General features: G+C 37.7%; 1 protein-coding gene across 3 annotated transcripts; it reads left to right on the forward strand.

Annotated features, from left to right (window-relative positions):
• Positions 1-1,962: 1,962 nt before the first annotated feature.
• On the forward strand, positions 1,963-16,316 carry LOC112454377 (homeobox protein abdominal-A-like). 3 transcript variants are annotated; one of them, XR_003040720.1, is made up of 5 exons: positions 1,963-3,557; positions 5,732-5,809; positions 13,591-13,736; positions 13,817-14,328; positions 14,412-16,316. XR_003040720.1 is itself a non-coding variant. In XM_025015734.1 (4 exons), the coding sequence occupies exons 1-4, from the start codon at positions 2,159-2,161 to the stop codon at positions 14,171-14,173; spliced, it is 1,980 nt and encodes a 659-aa protein (XP_024871502.1). In that variant the 5' UTR covers positions 1,963-2,158; the 3' UTR covers positions 14,174-16,316. The 3 variants fall into 3 exon arrangements, 1 of the variants encoding a protein (XP_024871502.1); XR_003040721.1 differs by lacking the exon at positions 5,732-5,809; XM_025015734.1 differs by having other exon boundaries at positions 13,817-16,316.
• Positions 16,317-16,565: the final 249 nt, after the last annotated feature.

The following is a 16,565-nucleotide window of genomic DNA, read 5'->3' on the forward strand; positions in this document are numbered from 1 at the left end:
TTTTTAATACATTTAATTAGATAGACAGTAATGAATTGGTTTTTTTTCCTTGATAACTTTAGATTAATATAAAATCATTGCCTAATATTTTATTAATATGTAAGCATTTTTGTCAAAATAAATAAAAACGTTTAACATTTCCGATGCTTTTAAATAAATGCAAGTTTTCTTAGAAAAGAATTAAGAGAGAAGAGAGGCAAACATACATGAATGTGCAAGATGAAATTTGACCGATCTCTGAGTAAAATTGTTTAGACCAATATAGATATATATATAATTATATAGATATACATAATTATACATAGATATATATATATATATATACAATCAGTATTTACACTGCATGGTGCATGCATGGGCGACTTGAATGCGTCACACCACAGCGCGACTTTCGAGTATGTGGCTCCGTTAAAAAAAATGATTTAAGTGGCCCTAAAATTACAAATAGTTTATTAATAGAAAATACGTAAGATTTTCTTATAAAATCCGAAACTCAAGATTATCGAACGTTATGCGTAAGAGCAAAGTAAGAAACTCATTGACTTATATCAGCATCATTCAGTATAAGTAGTTGGTTACACACTCATCTCTTATTAAACACATAACGTTCCCACTTCAACTTAAGTAAACGTAATAAACAATGATTATCGATCTTAATCGCAAGCCGCGATAAACTTGAGTTTTCGGTTCTAAATCATCTAAGCGACGAAATGATTTATGAACTTCTCGTATGGTTTATAAGTGTTATACATCCCGGAATCGGTATACGATTTTGTTACGACCACGTAATAAAATAATATATTACGCGAATGCACCGATTAATACTGTAGATACTGTGGATATTGTGTAGATATATGATACGTGTACTGTGCTGTGATTTATGTGTCACTGTGAGAAATCAACTTATGATTTCTTGTTAATGCGAGATCTTAAAAAAACTATGATATACATATATAAAAACGTAATGTAAAAATACTATATATTTTATTAATAATGATGTATTGAACTTTAAGATAACGATTAAAAATATCTTTTTTAGAAACAATCACATTTTTACATTATAAAATAAAGGCTGATGAGAGCCTGGCGCACAATGCGGATGCAAATTAGGAAAAATTTTCATCATATGCTAATCAAATATTTAGGAACATTACAATTTTTATCTCTCTACCTCATTTTTAACTAGAAACACAAAATCAAACAATAAATATTAAGATGCAAATTTTTTTTATTACTTTTTTAAAATTTTTTGTGAATGTAGGCAGCTGCCTAAGAAAAAAAAACAAAGAAAGTAAGAAGCATTATGTTTTGCATGTGAAAATAATTATATGTGCATCATCAGAAGAAAACTGAGTTAACTGATCGATGTCATCATTATCATCACAGTACCATTCGTCCAGAAGATCACAAATTTCAATATCCTAGAATTCTAAGCTAGCAAATTTAATTGCAACCTTTCAAATTTAAACAGTAAGTAAATTTACGCAATTAAATTAAATTTTAGAATATTCTACAAATATCTCTGGACATTACCCTTTATAATTCAATCCAATAAACAAATTAAAATGTAAAACAAGTAGGAATTAATTTCCGTCTGCTATTAGAAGATTAAAAATTAAGACTATCTTCATAATGCAGTCGATACGAGGAAAGCAACCGATCAACTTCCTCAAAAATGTATAAAGGTAGCAACAGCGTGCCTATCGAGAGGTGGAGCTACAAGAACCGACATCCCACTCTTTCTCTGGTTCTCTTTTTGTAGGCGGGCGACATTCCTACTGTTCGGCGACGTTCCCGTTGGACACCATTATGTTGGGTGCCGGATGTAGATTGGTCGTTCGATGCCGCTCGGTAGGGGCGGAGCCTACTGGCAGATCCCCACCAAGCTCCGTGTCTGTTAGATTTACTCCTCAGCTAGTAAACGTTGGAGTTACGTTGTCAGTTCAATATCGATATCGGACAAAACGCGTTTGTCGGGCACCAGCAATAAGCGTTGATACGTTTCATCTGTGCCGGTTTTGTTGTTTGTGTCGCTATAAGTGTCGTGAATGTATAACGATTCACGTTAATTTACAATTTTTTGGTGACTTCAATCAATTTCTGTTCAAAGAAACAGACGTTTATATTGTGTAAGTTAAGCCCAATTCGCAGAACCGACATGCCATCGTTTCGTGACGACACCATCTCTGGAGAATCCTCAAACGTCATATCGAACCTCAGCAACATCGCCAACATGATGCACTATAATCAAACGAACCTCGCATATCGCCCACAGCAGCAACAGGTCGCTGATAACCCACAACAACATCAACTGATAATGAATCAAGCACATCAGCAAACATCGACGCAACAGGTCCAGCCACACACCGCGGTTGCGGTTGCGGCTCCCGCCGCCATTGAAGGTCCCCAATACTGGTACGGATACTCGACCAGACCCATACCCGCGACACCGGCGTTGCATCCTCAGCATCAACCAAGTTCAATTCCTCCGCAGTTATTTAACCACCCCGAAATGCTATCCGGATGGCACTACACTCAGTATCCGCCGTATCTACATCAGTATCAATCGCAGCATCTACATTTTCAAACGCAATCGCAATCGCAATCGCAACAACATCATACGCAAGAACTGGAGCAACATTCACCGTCCGAACAACGTCTCCAGCAACATTTGTCACAGCCACATCTGCAACAGAGTTCACCGCCCGAGCAACTCTATCAGCATTCGTCTCCACAGCAGCACCTCCAACATAATTCACCTCCCCAACAACTCTGCCAACAGCATCCGTCGCCTCATCAACACCTACAGCAAAGCTCGCCGCCTCAACTCTGTCAGCAACACAGTCAACAATTGACCACTTCATCGCCACAGCAATTGCAGCAAAATTCTCCGCCGCAACAACATACCCAACCAAATTCTTTGCCACAGCAGCGCATTCAGCAGCGATCGTTGCCGAAACACTTGCAGGAAAGTTCGCCGCCGCAGTTCTTCCAACAAAATTCACCGCCACAATATCTCCAGTCGCAAATACCATCGAGAGAACAGGAATATGAAATTGCCTACAGACGACGAATGTTGAAATGGAGCATCAGAAACGTGAATATCGATATGGCGATCCGTAATCAATATCCACCAGCGACCACAAAAATGAATGGTAACGTAGACGGCAATATGAACGGCAGTATGAATGGCAGCCTGAACGGTAGCATGAACGGCAGCAGCCATAGCAACAACAGCGCTTCTCCTACAACACCACCTAATTTTCATATTGTGCCATACGATGACTTACCCTGTGCGTCTCGCAACATGAATTTATCATCCACATCTGGCAATATAAACCTGCTACCTACAAACATGAACGTGCCGTCCACATCTAGAGATATGCCGTCTACATCCAGAGACATGCCGACCACGTCCAGAGATATGTCGTCCACATCAAGAGACATGTCATCCACATCAAGACGTCACCAATTATACACATCCCATAGAATTCAAGGGAGAAGGAGTCCGTACGAGTGGATGAAAAGGCCGTCCTATCAAAGTCAACCTAAACCAGGTTGGTAAAACATCATGTTTCTAGCACCACTAAATCTTCTTCAAACTCGCTTTCAAGAAATTAAAAAAATGTGACACATAAAAATTTCAAATTTAATCATAATTTGAAAAATTTGCAATTGCATGAATAACAAACGCTTTCGAACACTGAAAGAATACATTCTCAACATTGTTTAATATATATATATATTTTTTTTTTTATTTTTTTTTTGAAAATTCTGTATGCGAGAACAATTGTTGACAGTAAACATTTGGAATGGGTAAAACTGTCAAAATAGACGGACTTGAGATGGAAAAATTGTACGTTTCATTTTTCTTCGCAATTATCTTTTTGCCGAAAATTCGTCGTGTTATATAAAATATGATATTTGTGTTTGGTATAAAATTTTTATCTGTCTTAAAAGAATGAAATTCATTCACTGTAAAAAGCTTTTGGAATTATAACAAAATTTATAACATATGAAATAAAGATGAAGAGTACTTTTTCTATATCTCTTGCGAGCAGCAAAAGTTCGCCAAAATTAATTAATATTAAACTTAATGAATATTAATTTGGCTCATTTCACAGCATAATTGATACATGTCAAATAAATATGTTATCTATCAAAATTTGATAATAACAGATTATGTTATTATGAATTATCGCTGTATGTTGAAGGCTGCTCCTCTCCTTTTCTCTTTTACTTCGTAAAATTGATCAAAATGAATTCAACAACGTGAATAATGGACACGGCGCGCGCCGTCGCCGTCGGATCATTTTATACCTCGATTTATCACTTCTTTTTCATGGTCCCACTTTATTTTTATCTTATCTTGCAATTGACTAAATGTAATGTAATGCAATTTACGTGGAAATTGTTGTAGATTATAATTAAATGACTTAAATTTTAATTAAGAGATAAAAACAACTATTTTAAGATGTTACAGGTTGTTCCTAAAATATTTGATTAAACTTCATCAGTACGTGTATTTTGCTCATCATATGAAGTGATAAAAATATCAAGTATGTAAATATATTCTTTTCGATTTATAATATTGATAGTTTTATTAATGAACCAAATAAATCGTCAAGAATATAATTATATGCTCCGATATTGCAAAATATAATTAAACATTATTAGATATCGAATGTATAACATGTGCTCTTCTTTTTCTCTCTAGAATTATTATTTATTATTTAACACGAAAAGAATGCAGTTAATTCTTTTACAGTTCTGAATTATATAAATTTACATTAAAGATAATTATTGTGAACATATAACAAATATTTATTAACGTAACACAAAATTCTAAAAACTCATGGAAGAAATTTTTAAATATAATTCATATCAGATGCGGTTTTTTCGGGAAATTGTGCTTTAGCATAATTTATTTTGCCATAATAATGATTTACTTCCATCTTTCTTTAATGAAAAAGAGCAAGACAAATATTTAAATTTAATCGAGATCCTGAATTGAGAAAATTGAGGAATGATTGTTGAAACAACATAGAAATTCAAAAGATGTCTAAAGAAAATTTTTTCGATATTATACATATATCTGTATTTCCTGAGAATACATTTAACAAATTTTAGAAAATATATACTGTAGATTTGTATCAATAAAACTTTTGCTAGAATATAACAAAATTTGATACTGACAATGAGAACGCGATTCTGCAAATCGCGATTGCGAACCTTGAGCAAACGACTCGCGTGGCCGAGCTCTGCCCGTGAACAGTTAATCTTCAATTTCAAGAGCTCGATTAAGAAATCGGATTAAAAAGCCACGTGACGAAGTTACGCGCCTAACGAGCACTTCTTTCGCGCATATCGCGCGCGGTCATAAACACGTCTCCAGCGGTCTAGATACGGCAAACCATGTAAACACGGTAACGGACGAGCAAACATCTAATTGCTCTCAAATATTTGTGAGATAATCCCCTTCCCTCCCTCCCTCCCTCCCTTTCGTCGTCCATCTCGATTTTTCACCGAATTCGAAAGTCCCATCCGTTCGCACGGAACGCGTCCTGAATCAACACACGCGACGAGGAACAATTAACTCTACGTTTCCGCGGGACCGTAATTCGGTATACACGAGCCGTTCGAAAATCCGGTCAATTTCCTTGTTCGATATAAACGCACCTGAAGAAACAGCTTTTAGGTGAAAGAGATGTTTTTTCTCAAATTGTTGCAGAATGCAACGCCGAAACTGTCGGCAGCGCGGATTCAACGTCGCCAATTAATGAACTCTGTTGCCGACTTGAAATTCTTGGTACGAATCAAAATTAATTGATTGTCGATGTACAATATTACCTTTGGTGTTTGCATGCGTTATTGTACCACGATTGTGCATGCAGCTGATTGTTCTTTGGTAGAAACGTGTCTCATAGATGTTTTCTAACTGAAGATATACGTCAGTTCTCAAACTGTCCAAGGAAAACAACGAGAATAATGGTAAAAGTGAGATATTTTAAAAAACCTGCAGTTTTTAAAATCTATTTTTAAAGTATACAATGTATCATATACTTCAAAAAATAATGTGATATATTTTATAATGACTAGCATGCTGACAATGTTACACTAACAACGCTAAACAAGAGATTGATTAATTTTAGCAATCGAAGGTGACAACGTTAGTCAATTTTGGTTCAACAGGATCATTTTATCGGTTCGGTACGCTCTTCCGCGAGGGGGTTTTTACTTACACCTCACCGAGATCTCGATACTTTTTAATCTTCATCCCAGCGAATTTTTCACCATATATTCAAAACTGAAATAGCAATAACCTGACAATTTTTCCTTCTAAAAATTTGCTCATGTTCCGTTCGTACGGTGTTTAATACAATTTCTTTCAGTATCTCCGAATTCAGGTACTTATATTAGAAGTAGCATACGCGTATCGAAAGATGAATTTTGAAATTGTAAACACGTAGACGATTATTTCCATCTCCATTTCTATTATTACTATTATTATGTCGCTTAAGACGCTTATTATGTTTGATGTTACACGCATGTGTTTTGCGCGTTGCGCGTGTATACATGTACAGACAGCTTCACGTATTCACGTTTTCACCCGGCTGTCCGCTCCGAGTTTTTGAATGAGAAGCATTGCAGAAAAAGAATACTTATGTTTAAATTTTACATTACATTTGTTTTTCTTTTATATTACATTTGTGTTTTCGTGAGCGACATTGACAAATCCTCTTCTAAAGAAAAGCGCAAGGCCAGTGTACGTGCATCATGGATATACTTGGTCAATCTTTAACCGCTAACGGGATTAACATGCTAATACATTCAGACTGCTTTGCCCCAAATCCCAAATTATTCCTCGCCTGATGCACTTCGCCATCAGGCGCTTCGCAGAATCCATCTCAATTCTTCTCTTTCGTCGCCGTCTCTCTCCTGTTCCTCTTATTTGCATTTTACCTCACGCGCGTGCAGTAAGTACGCACCTTAAGTACCTTGAAACGAGCGTCCCGTACCTTCCAGCGGCAATTATCTGCGTTTTATGGTTATATTGCGGGCAGAAGCCGCATGGCAGAGCCTCTCACCACGACAATACAAAAACGTGAGGCGTGTGCATTACAATTTCGTGGAGGGACGGCCTCGTGCATATGCGCTTTCTCGTTCGCGCATCGCGAATCGCCGCCGCGCCGCGCCGTTCGGTTCCGTGAGAGCGGTCCTCCGTGAACACGCGATTTCTACCGCTTTTATGACGCCTTCGTCTGGCTACGATCCTCTTATCGGCGCGATTAAAGGTAAACAACAAAGAGGAAAGATTTAATATTATCCAGGTAAAGACATCGCCGACATCGGTCGTTATTATTCCTACCGATAATTATGGAAAATAATTATTTAAAAGTGAATTAGCCCTTTATTATGTACAATTTTTCTTATCTTAGTAAAACCCATGGATCTTTTCCTTTAAGACGTCGCTTCGTTATTCGTCCTGTGAGATTTAACGTCTCCTTTCAATCTGACCTTATTGCAAATCCGTAAAATAGACTCCACCTACCGTATCTGTGACTATGGAACTCTTCATTACGGTCGAGTGTTTTGACAGTAGCAAGATCAACAGCAGGATCGGTGCCGATGTTGTCGAGTCTCTGGTTAAACCTTGTCGTCAGTCGATCCACAACGGAAACCCTCGAATCACGAGAGAGTTTTGGGTGTTATGCGATTCGGCTCGCAGCATGCCGTCAGACATTGAGATTTTTCCGTTCAAGGATGTAAAACGATTCATTATTGGCGCCGTGAGCTCAGTCTGGAACCGAGTTGTAGTGGACGCGAGTTACATGACTGAAGTAAAATACTGACACACGAAAAAACTTAAACGCGCGTCCACGAATTAAGCCTCTCGGTTGGGTATTCGACTAAAAAAATCAGCTCCAGACTCAGAGTCGACCAGGACACGGTTTAATATAGAATGGAATCCATGTGACCCGTATAGTGTGAGAGAGAAGCGTTGAGAGAGTTAACAGAAATCTTCCAACAAATAGCTTCGACACTTTTTACTTCATTCATTCTTGTATACTCCTACGACCGGGCTACGTGCCAGTCCAAGGTTAAGGTAATATTTTTAAGTTATTTTACGATAATGTTCTTCTCTTGTCGTCACTAGCCCTATAGAGTTCGAATGGTTGCAAGACGATAAATCAATCTAGAAGCTGTTGAGTTCCGTTTGGCCACGCGCTCCGCAGGTATACGATGAAATTTTCCACAGTTTCTGATCTTTTGTCTGTCAATACATAGTTGTTTGCGATTCGTTGCATTTGTCACTGATCACGGGATAAGAGAACCAAGTGTTAGTTCATTTAACGTATATACTTGTTTCTTTTTATCAATTAGCACGTACTGTTAAATTTTTTATCCTTCTTTTAACCCTCGATAGTTTTCTCAATTATTTTCTCTTTATTCTGTGTGTGCATCATACGTTTTATTCATATCCATAACAGTTAAATGTTAGTTACAAGTTAAAATAGAAATCTTCAAAAATTTGCTAAATGCGATTATTATTAAATTAAACACGCTAATATAATGAAAATTATATTAGCGCAATTATATAATAAAGATTATAACGTCTAGTTCTTATAACACACATATACGCATGTAACTATGTATATATTATACTTAATCATGATAGGCAATTTCTTTTGTAAAATTTTATGTTACTTTTATGTATATACATATACTATTTATATATATAACATTTATACATATATATATTAATTTATAGCATTTTTAACCTCGCAGCACGAAGCGAAAAAACCAATCAACATCGCGGAAAAGGGGCAATAATAAATTCGATGCAATTTAGCACAGCTTATTTAAGAGTATAGCTATACATATTCGTTAGTTACGTTATGACAATACTGGACGTTACAAGATATTAACGAGTTACATGAAATATAAAAAAAAAAAAAAGAAAGGAATTTTCAAGTACTGAAAAAAAACGGACAGTTGCAGTTACATAGCGACTAAATCGCTACCACTCTCTTTCTCTTTCTCCCTTCGTTCGCGGGCACTTGATATGCGATATACAAATGCGAGGTGGCACAATAGAGGTAATTGTGACGCCGTTGACGAATGGCACCCGCGCGAGTCGGCGCGCGGCTCCGGCTAGGCCGACACGAGATATCGTCGGGGGGTTGTCAAACGCCCGCAGGAAAAGCGGGGCACGCGCTTTTGCCATTCCGCGGCGTGAAATGGAAGAGCAAATGCTATAATGGGGTGGCAACGAGTCCCAGGAGCACCGTTTCTTCGCTCCCTCGCTCGCGTCTTTCTCTCCACGTCTCTCTGTCCTCCCGCATCTCATAGCGTTCGTAAAATCCGTCGCGTTTCCTCTCGCTCCCTCTCTCTCTCTCTTTCTCTCTTTCTCCGTCGCGCTCGTTCGCATTTCGCGCACGGATACTCGGGAGAAATAGCTCTGGTAAATTCGTTCGTTCGAAAGTATAGACAATGACGGATTCAACGAGCTAGATACATTTTAAGAAATCGTCCCGATGCTCCGCTCGTGGTGATAAATTTTAGCTAGCAATAATTGGTACGCAGTTTAGATTAAAGATCGAATGACCAGAAATGTTTTACAGTGTTAATTACAGATTTTAGAATATAGACTCGATTAAAATAACGATTGTCGTAATACAATCTTGCTATTGAGAGCATCTAGTTAATCTAGTAGTACATTGGCGTGGTCGCGATTGACGGGGCCGGATATAATCGTAGGTGCGATATCGGTAAGATGAAAAACGCCGACGGTAATCCTTCCCTAACTCATACGCTTATGTGTTTCGTGCGTGAAACGAAAAAAGCCGACGACTTGCCCTCTCGAACAACAGCCTGTATACGTGCTAACCATCCGAGACTTGACGGACTCCTCCGAATGTAAAAAGTTCAACTCGGAGTCGCGCAAAGTTGCTCCGTTAACCGTAAAAAAGTTCCAGAAACTAGAAACGTCGATTTCTTAAGTCTCCCCTTCGTGTCGGATGTTACTACAGCGAAAGAGCAAATCATTCACCTTTGATATTTTAACTCAACTTTACTATTAATTACTTATTTTTCCCTTGTCATGGTCAATTACCACATTTATATAATTTTGATTATAAAATTATTTAAAAGACGATGTTACTACTTATTTAGATTATCATTACAAGAATTGCATAATGATGAAGTTTAATTTGCTATTTCTCGCAACAGTTTGCTGCTAATATTTGTCTTTAAACAGCTGATTTCTTCAGTCTCGGTTTTTATTATATAGGTGAATGGTGCGACTTCTTTCGCCTCACGATAAAAATTGATTCGGAATCGCGAAATTATCTTTGCGAGTGTGGCGTGGCGAGTATACGCACGAGAAATCTATCGTAATTAAGGCCAGTACCGCATACAGTTTGGAAATTTTTTTTTTTTTTGATTCGATTACAATCTTGAAAGATAAAGAGTCTGCCTTTTGATAAGGTTTAAGGATGTTTCATGTGTTTGTTTACGTGCATCAGGCTGCGCGACGTTTGCTCTTAACGCGTCAAATATTTGCACGCCTAACAATGCGCGTAGCGTAACAGAAAAAAGAGCGAGAGAAAGGGAAAAATCCGAGCTACATTACGCGATATCATATTGACAAAAACCATGGCGAACGCTGTCTAATATTTATTCCTCGTTTATCTCGTAACACTTTATTGATATATCAGAGATTAAATTAAACATTATGCAATCGCGAAGTAATCGATCATCGCGAAAAGAAAATTTATCCTAAGTGACAATATTCCTTTTTGCAGACGTGTTTAGTTAAAATCTTCGAATTGAATACGATACTTTTTTTTAGAAAAGAAACAGCACGAGTTCTTTTCAATTCATTCGTAAGAAAAATGACTCGTGCCTTTTTTACGCGTATTAATTCAATTACATCTTGATGACAAGAGAAGGGCTGACAAGAAGTTCGTAGCTCACATTTTAAAATCGAAGTTGGAAACCAACTGATCGAAAAACTTGGTAGCGAATAAGAGTGATTAGTGGTGAACATGTCGATTTATTATACAGCACTTCTCTTACATGGGATATGTAGCGAAGACGTGATTCAAGCATTATCATAGATACGGAGAGCTGGAAGTGCCCGCGATAACAATCTCTCAATCTCATTCTGAGTAGATGAAAACTCAAAACCAGACAGTCCGTAATATATTGCTGCGTTATTTGAACAGATTACACGGATTTAACCGTGAACACGCGTCGCATGCGTTGACATGTATACGCCTAAACGCCAACGTATCACCTAATTCTTCAAATTCTCATTGCTTACATTGCCTCGTATGAGTTTTCTACACAATCGTGTATAAGAAAAGACGTTTTACAAATAAGATAAATCTTTCGCAAGTGACTTATATAAAGACGTAGATATATAAAATTTGTTTTCTAAAACGCGTGTATATAAGTTTTGATGTAAAACCCATATTTTTTTTTTTTAATGTATTTGTACATATATATTTTATTTTATATATATGTAACTAAAATTATTAAATTATTGATAGGAAATTTTCTTCGCCAGTGAATAAATATCGATATACAAAGACTTCTTTGACTATAACTGGCAAATTTATTAATAATTACACGACGTTTCGGTCCAAATTCGGACCTGCTTCAGGTAAAGAATATAGTTCTCACAAAGACATTCGACAGAGATTATTAAATTATACATATACATATATAACTGATGTACATATATACATATACATACGTATATACATATATATATATAATTATTTTATACTCAGAAAATGTAGAAAATATTTTATATAGAAAGCTCTTTTTTTTGCTTCAGATCTCTAACCGACGTGATATTCTTGTAAAAATCCGTACTTCACGGAATCCTCAATCAGAAAATTAATTAGATAAAAAAAAATAATTAAAAATTTACTTTGTAAATTGAGAGTTTATCTTTCGGCCTCTCTTTGGTATCAAGATTTCGCAATCATTGATTTAAAAAATATATATACACAAAGAAAATCCAAAAAGAAGCACAAAGTAATCTGAGATCTCGAAGATTATCAAATATCTGATTGAAATAGGTGTCAATTCGATTCAATGAATTCCTTTCATAGGAACACTCGGCTTCTATATGGATTCCATTGACTCCATTATTTATTCTTGCCATCCTTGCTGCGCATCCTTGCTGCCACGAGGATATCCTGCTCTGACTCGATACCAGCCATGCTGGCCTCAAACTGTAGCCATTCTGTGTACCGACAAAAAGTCTAAGGTCGCTTGCTTATTCGTAACGCCGCGAAGGCCTCGGAGTTCCCTTATCGAGGAGTGGTGGATTAACGTGCACGCCTTTGATCTCGCCGGCGGAGCCTTATCTAATCGTGTCCCTCTCTCTTGAGCCATCTCTCGCCGTTCCCACACACACTCGTATCCCCGTTTCCCGTCCCTCTCTCTCTCTCTCTCTCTCTCTCTCTCTCTCTCTCTCTCTCTCTCTCTCTCTCTCTCTCTCTCTCTCTCTCTCTCTCTCTCTCTCTCTCTCTCTCTCTCCATTCTATATTTTGTACGCGTGGTATTACCGCCAAGAACACCACGTCGTAAGAAACGCATTCACACCGTGCGATTGCCTCTTCTTCGTTTTGCCGCCTTCTGGCGCGTCGTTTTCTCCCATAAGAAATAATCGCGCTTCGCGTTATTTATTGCAAAAATCGTAGATGTGCATCTCTCATTCTGCGAATGCCGTTGCATCAAGCTACCGCAATTTTGTACATGTGCATGTATGAGTAGGTGTATATGCGTATTACCTTTTCTTTATTTGTAATCATTATATTTTCCGTAAAACATAAATTAATTTTTATTAAAAGTTAATGACCATCTCTTTATTCTCTTTCCATATCTTCTCATAAATTTTTATGTGCTTAGAGCATGATTATATGCAGAAATCATAATTGTTTCAAACGCAAGCTATTAATGTGACAGTATATTTAACATGTATTCTATTATCTAGTGATAAAAAATTTGTAATATTTCAAAGTAAAACTAATTTTGAGATATGAGAGGCGTCCTAGAAAGGCAATATATACAATATATTATTGATGTACAAATTGTCTTCCTCAATTTTGTTTTTGTAACCTAATAATTATTTCGCACTACTGCAACTCTAAGATAATCAATTTCCCTCACAAGAGAGAAATAATTACTGTAAATTGTAAATGCGGCTGTTCTCTATTATATTCTTTATTACAACACGTTTGGGCGAGATCTTGAACGAAACGAATTGCTCAGTCGAAACATTTTTGACAAAAATTTACACGACTGTTTCTATTGTTTTCTTTTCTTATATCTTTTTTTTCATTTTTAATATATTATATTGGACGTGGTATATGTTATTCGCAAGTACAGAATTGGCAGGCAGTTCGACATGAAATTAATTACGAAATATCCTTCACTTTGTTAATGTCGCCACGCGGTATACGCGCTCGCTAAAAAACGTTATCTCTTTAACGTATTATTGACAAGAGAATCAGCACGATAGATATTAACCGCGTAATAACACCGGCCGTTATCTACCTCTTTTTTCAGGGAAGACTCGCACAAAAGACAAATACCGCGTGGTCTACACGGACTATCAAAGACTAGAACTCGAGAAGGAATTTCATATGAATCACTATACCACTATCAAACGCAAGGCGGACCTCGCTGCTCAGCTCGGTCTCACGGAGCGTCAGGTAAATCATGTCCATCACAGTGAAAAATTGTCGAATTATTACGCGGGACGATCGCCCAATCGTAACCGTCGCTTTTGCAGATAAAGATCTGGTTTCAAAACCGACGGGCGAAGGAGCGGAAGCTGTTGAAGAAGCAGCAGGAGCAATCGAGAGAGCGGCAGATGAGAGCGCAGGACGTAGTGGCGGCGGCCGCGGCGGCGGCCTCCACAACGTTGGAGGTGATGGCTGGAGGTATCATGGGTTATGCCACCGCCGGTACGGAAATGGGTGGGATGCTGGGCGGTCTGATGCAGACCAACGAGAGCACCTCCTCCGCACCGCTCCCAGCGACGCCGACGACGTCGACATCTCTGCCCACGTCGCAATCCACGTCGCAGCCCGCGTCGCTGCCCACGACACTGCCTATGCAATACCCGGGCCACTCTAATCCAATGTAAAAGGGATCCGCTGTCCGGATCCTTTGGACGGCTCCACGAGGTGGAGCGATGGCGAAGTATCCATCGTCTATCACTTCGAACTCAACGTACAAAGGGATTCGCAAGACAAACACAGCGACACAGGGGCACCGCGTAAAATAATTAAGACGCGTAAGGTAATTTAATTGTAGCTCGCACATGATACACAACGGCCTGTGATAAACGACCGTTAATTAAATGGATCGTTTGTGGATTACAGATCGTGGAAAGCGCATTGATCTCACTAATCTCGCCGGATACACGTCCACAGCGATCCCCGTTAATATGACGGTCGTGCTTCGATATTTTACGTTCTACATTCGTTAATTCCGCAAGAATTCCAAGTCGGAAGTGAATGTCGAATGTGGACTGCATGGATGCCTTCGCGCGCGCGCGCGCGCTTGGCAATTCTGAGATCTAAGTGTACACCCGTATCTAGATATTCATGCAGCCTACTACACGATCGTGTTTCGTAATTGTACCTGGATATTAGGGAAGATCGAGGGGAAGGGTTAAAAAAAATAGAGAGTTTGTTTGACTATCCCCCTGTAATAGGGAGATTCAACCGTCTGCGCGAATCGAGAATTACGCGCACAGTCTGACGCTTTTAGCTTTAAGATAGGGATAGTAGTATCCGAAAATAATCGAGTTATCCAAACAAATATATTAACTCTTTAACTACGGCATGCAAAGGAGCTTCTTTGTAAGTAACTTACAGGGAAAAATACTTGCAATTATGCAGACATTGCACGAATTTATTATTTCCATCGGCAGATCGACGTCGTAAATTAACCGCGAGAAGCGTCGTAAATTTCACTTTGCCTTTACCGCAACTGTTTCAATTCCTACTAGATCTATATGCACGCATATTATTATATATATGAGAATAAATATATATAAAATATATATTATTGTTATATATAAATAGGAGGGGCGTGCAGCATTCACAGCTGAAGAGTTAATTGGTCTCGGATCGGATTCAGTTCAAATCAAAGAGATCGGAATCGAACGCCGGATGCTCGAAAATTTTGGATATCACTCGTATATCACTAGTCAACGTAATTTACGGCGCTCGTAAATGTAAAATTGCAAGGCGCGCACTATGTAACTATGTACACGTGACGATGGAACGTGTGCATGATTAGGTGTCGATGAAAAGTGCGCATGACATCACACAAATTACTCTTTCTCCCATTTGTTGTGATTGATCGTTAGCTTTCTGTATCGACATTATCCGCGCGTGCGAAAGCACATATTTTCACGTTCGTCACGACGCGCGCGCCTTTTTCTTTTTTTTTCTTTCTTTTTTTTTTTGTTTTATTTTTTCTCAACAAACCGATAACCATTTCACGCGATTTATTATACCTGAGTACCTACGTCTTTTTTTTGTGTATCGATCGTCCTCGCGTAAAAGCCAATAAGTGAGTACTCAGCTTCGATCATAATAACCATAAACGATGAAAATAAACGGAGAAAATAGCGGAAATATTCGTCGGTGCCGCTTACGACGATCGGGTTTGCCGTACGGTTTTAGGCGTACCCGTGATCACGCTAAATAGCGTGAACATTCTGTTAATACACTGTAAATACGTGCATTTGTATATAAACGCGTTGTAAATGAAATAAAATTGTAAATTATGAAATTAAAAGGGATACGTGCCTTAAGGTAAAGTATATGGATCGAATAATGGATAATGTCGATATGAGGATAATCATTTCTAATTCGATACCTTAACATAACGGCATAATATAATAGTGTTACATTTGTTAATAGCAAAGCAAGTGCTGCTTGAATATTACGATAACATCCGCGAAGTCTATATTTTCCCTAGACTTTTCGTATATTTCTTATAGTAAATATTTACACGACAAAAATGACGATCGCTTCGCTCGGGACGCTATCGCCATAATTGTAAAATTAGCAGATAATATTGTTCGTTGTTTTATAACGTGAGAAAAGTAACGACGTAATATTTAAATCTCCGATATAATGGTTAAGAATAAATCTTATCTGTTATAATTTTCTCTATCTATAAGAATGTTTTTTTATCGCTGCAATCCAAAAAAATTGTCTAATCCTTTTTTTTGGATTATATTGTTATAATAATGCCTTTTTCGTGGACGAAAATATCCTGCATTTTTAATTCATTTTTTTTTAGATACAAAGTGATATTGTTAAACATAATATTTATAGAAATGTGATTCGTTTCTGTCCAGTATTTTATAATAATAACACGCATTGTAATAATATAATTTTTTTTTGTAAATAGTCATATATATTCCCGCAATGAAACTAGGATGGAATTTTCACTTGTCCGAGCCACATCTTTGTCAATTCTTAATAAATTATATATCTTTTACTCGCCTTGACAAA

This window comes from Temnothorax curvispinosus, unplaced genomic scaffold (genome assembly GCF_003070985.1).
Source record: "Temnothorax curvispinosus isolate PA1 unplaced genomic scaffold, ASM307098v1 QBEX01005011.1, whole genome shotgun sequence".
Lineage (NCBI taxonomy): Eukaryota > Metazoa > Arthropoda > Insecta > Hymenoptera > Formicidae > Temnothorax > Temnothorax curvispinosus.

Bases quoted from the DNA above. Each gene is read 5' to 3' on its own strand.
- LOC112454377 (XM_025015734.1), top strand. From the start codon at position 2,159: ATGCCATCGTTTCGTGACGACACCATCTCTGGAGAATCCTCAAACGTC. The intron at 3,558-5,731 runs GTTGGTAAAACA...AAATTGTTGCAG, and splicing joins TCAAAGTCAACCTAAACCAG to AATGCAACGCCGAAACTGTC. The intron at 13,737-13,816 runs GTAAATCATGTC...TCGCTTTTGCAG, and splicing joins TCGGTCTCACGGAGCGTCAG to ATAAAGATCTGGTTTCAAAA.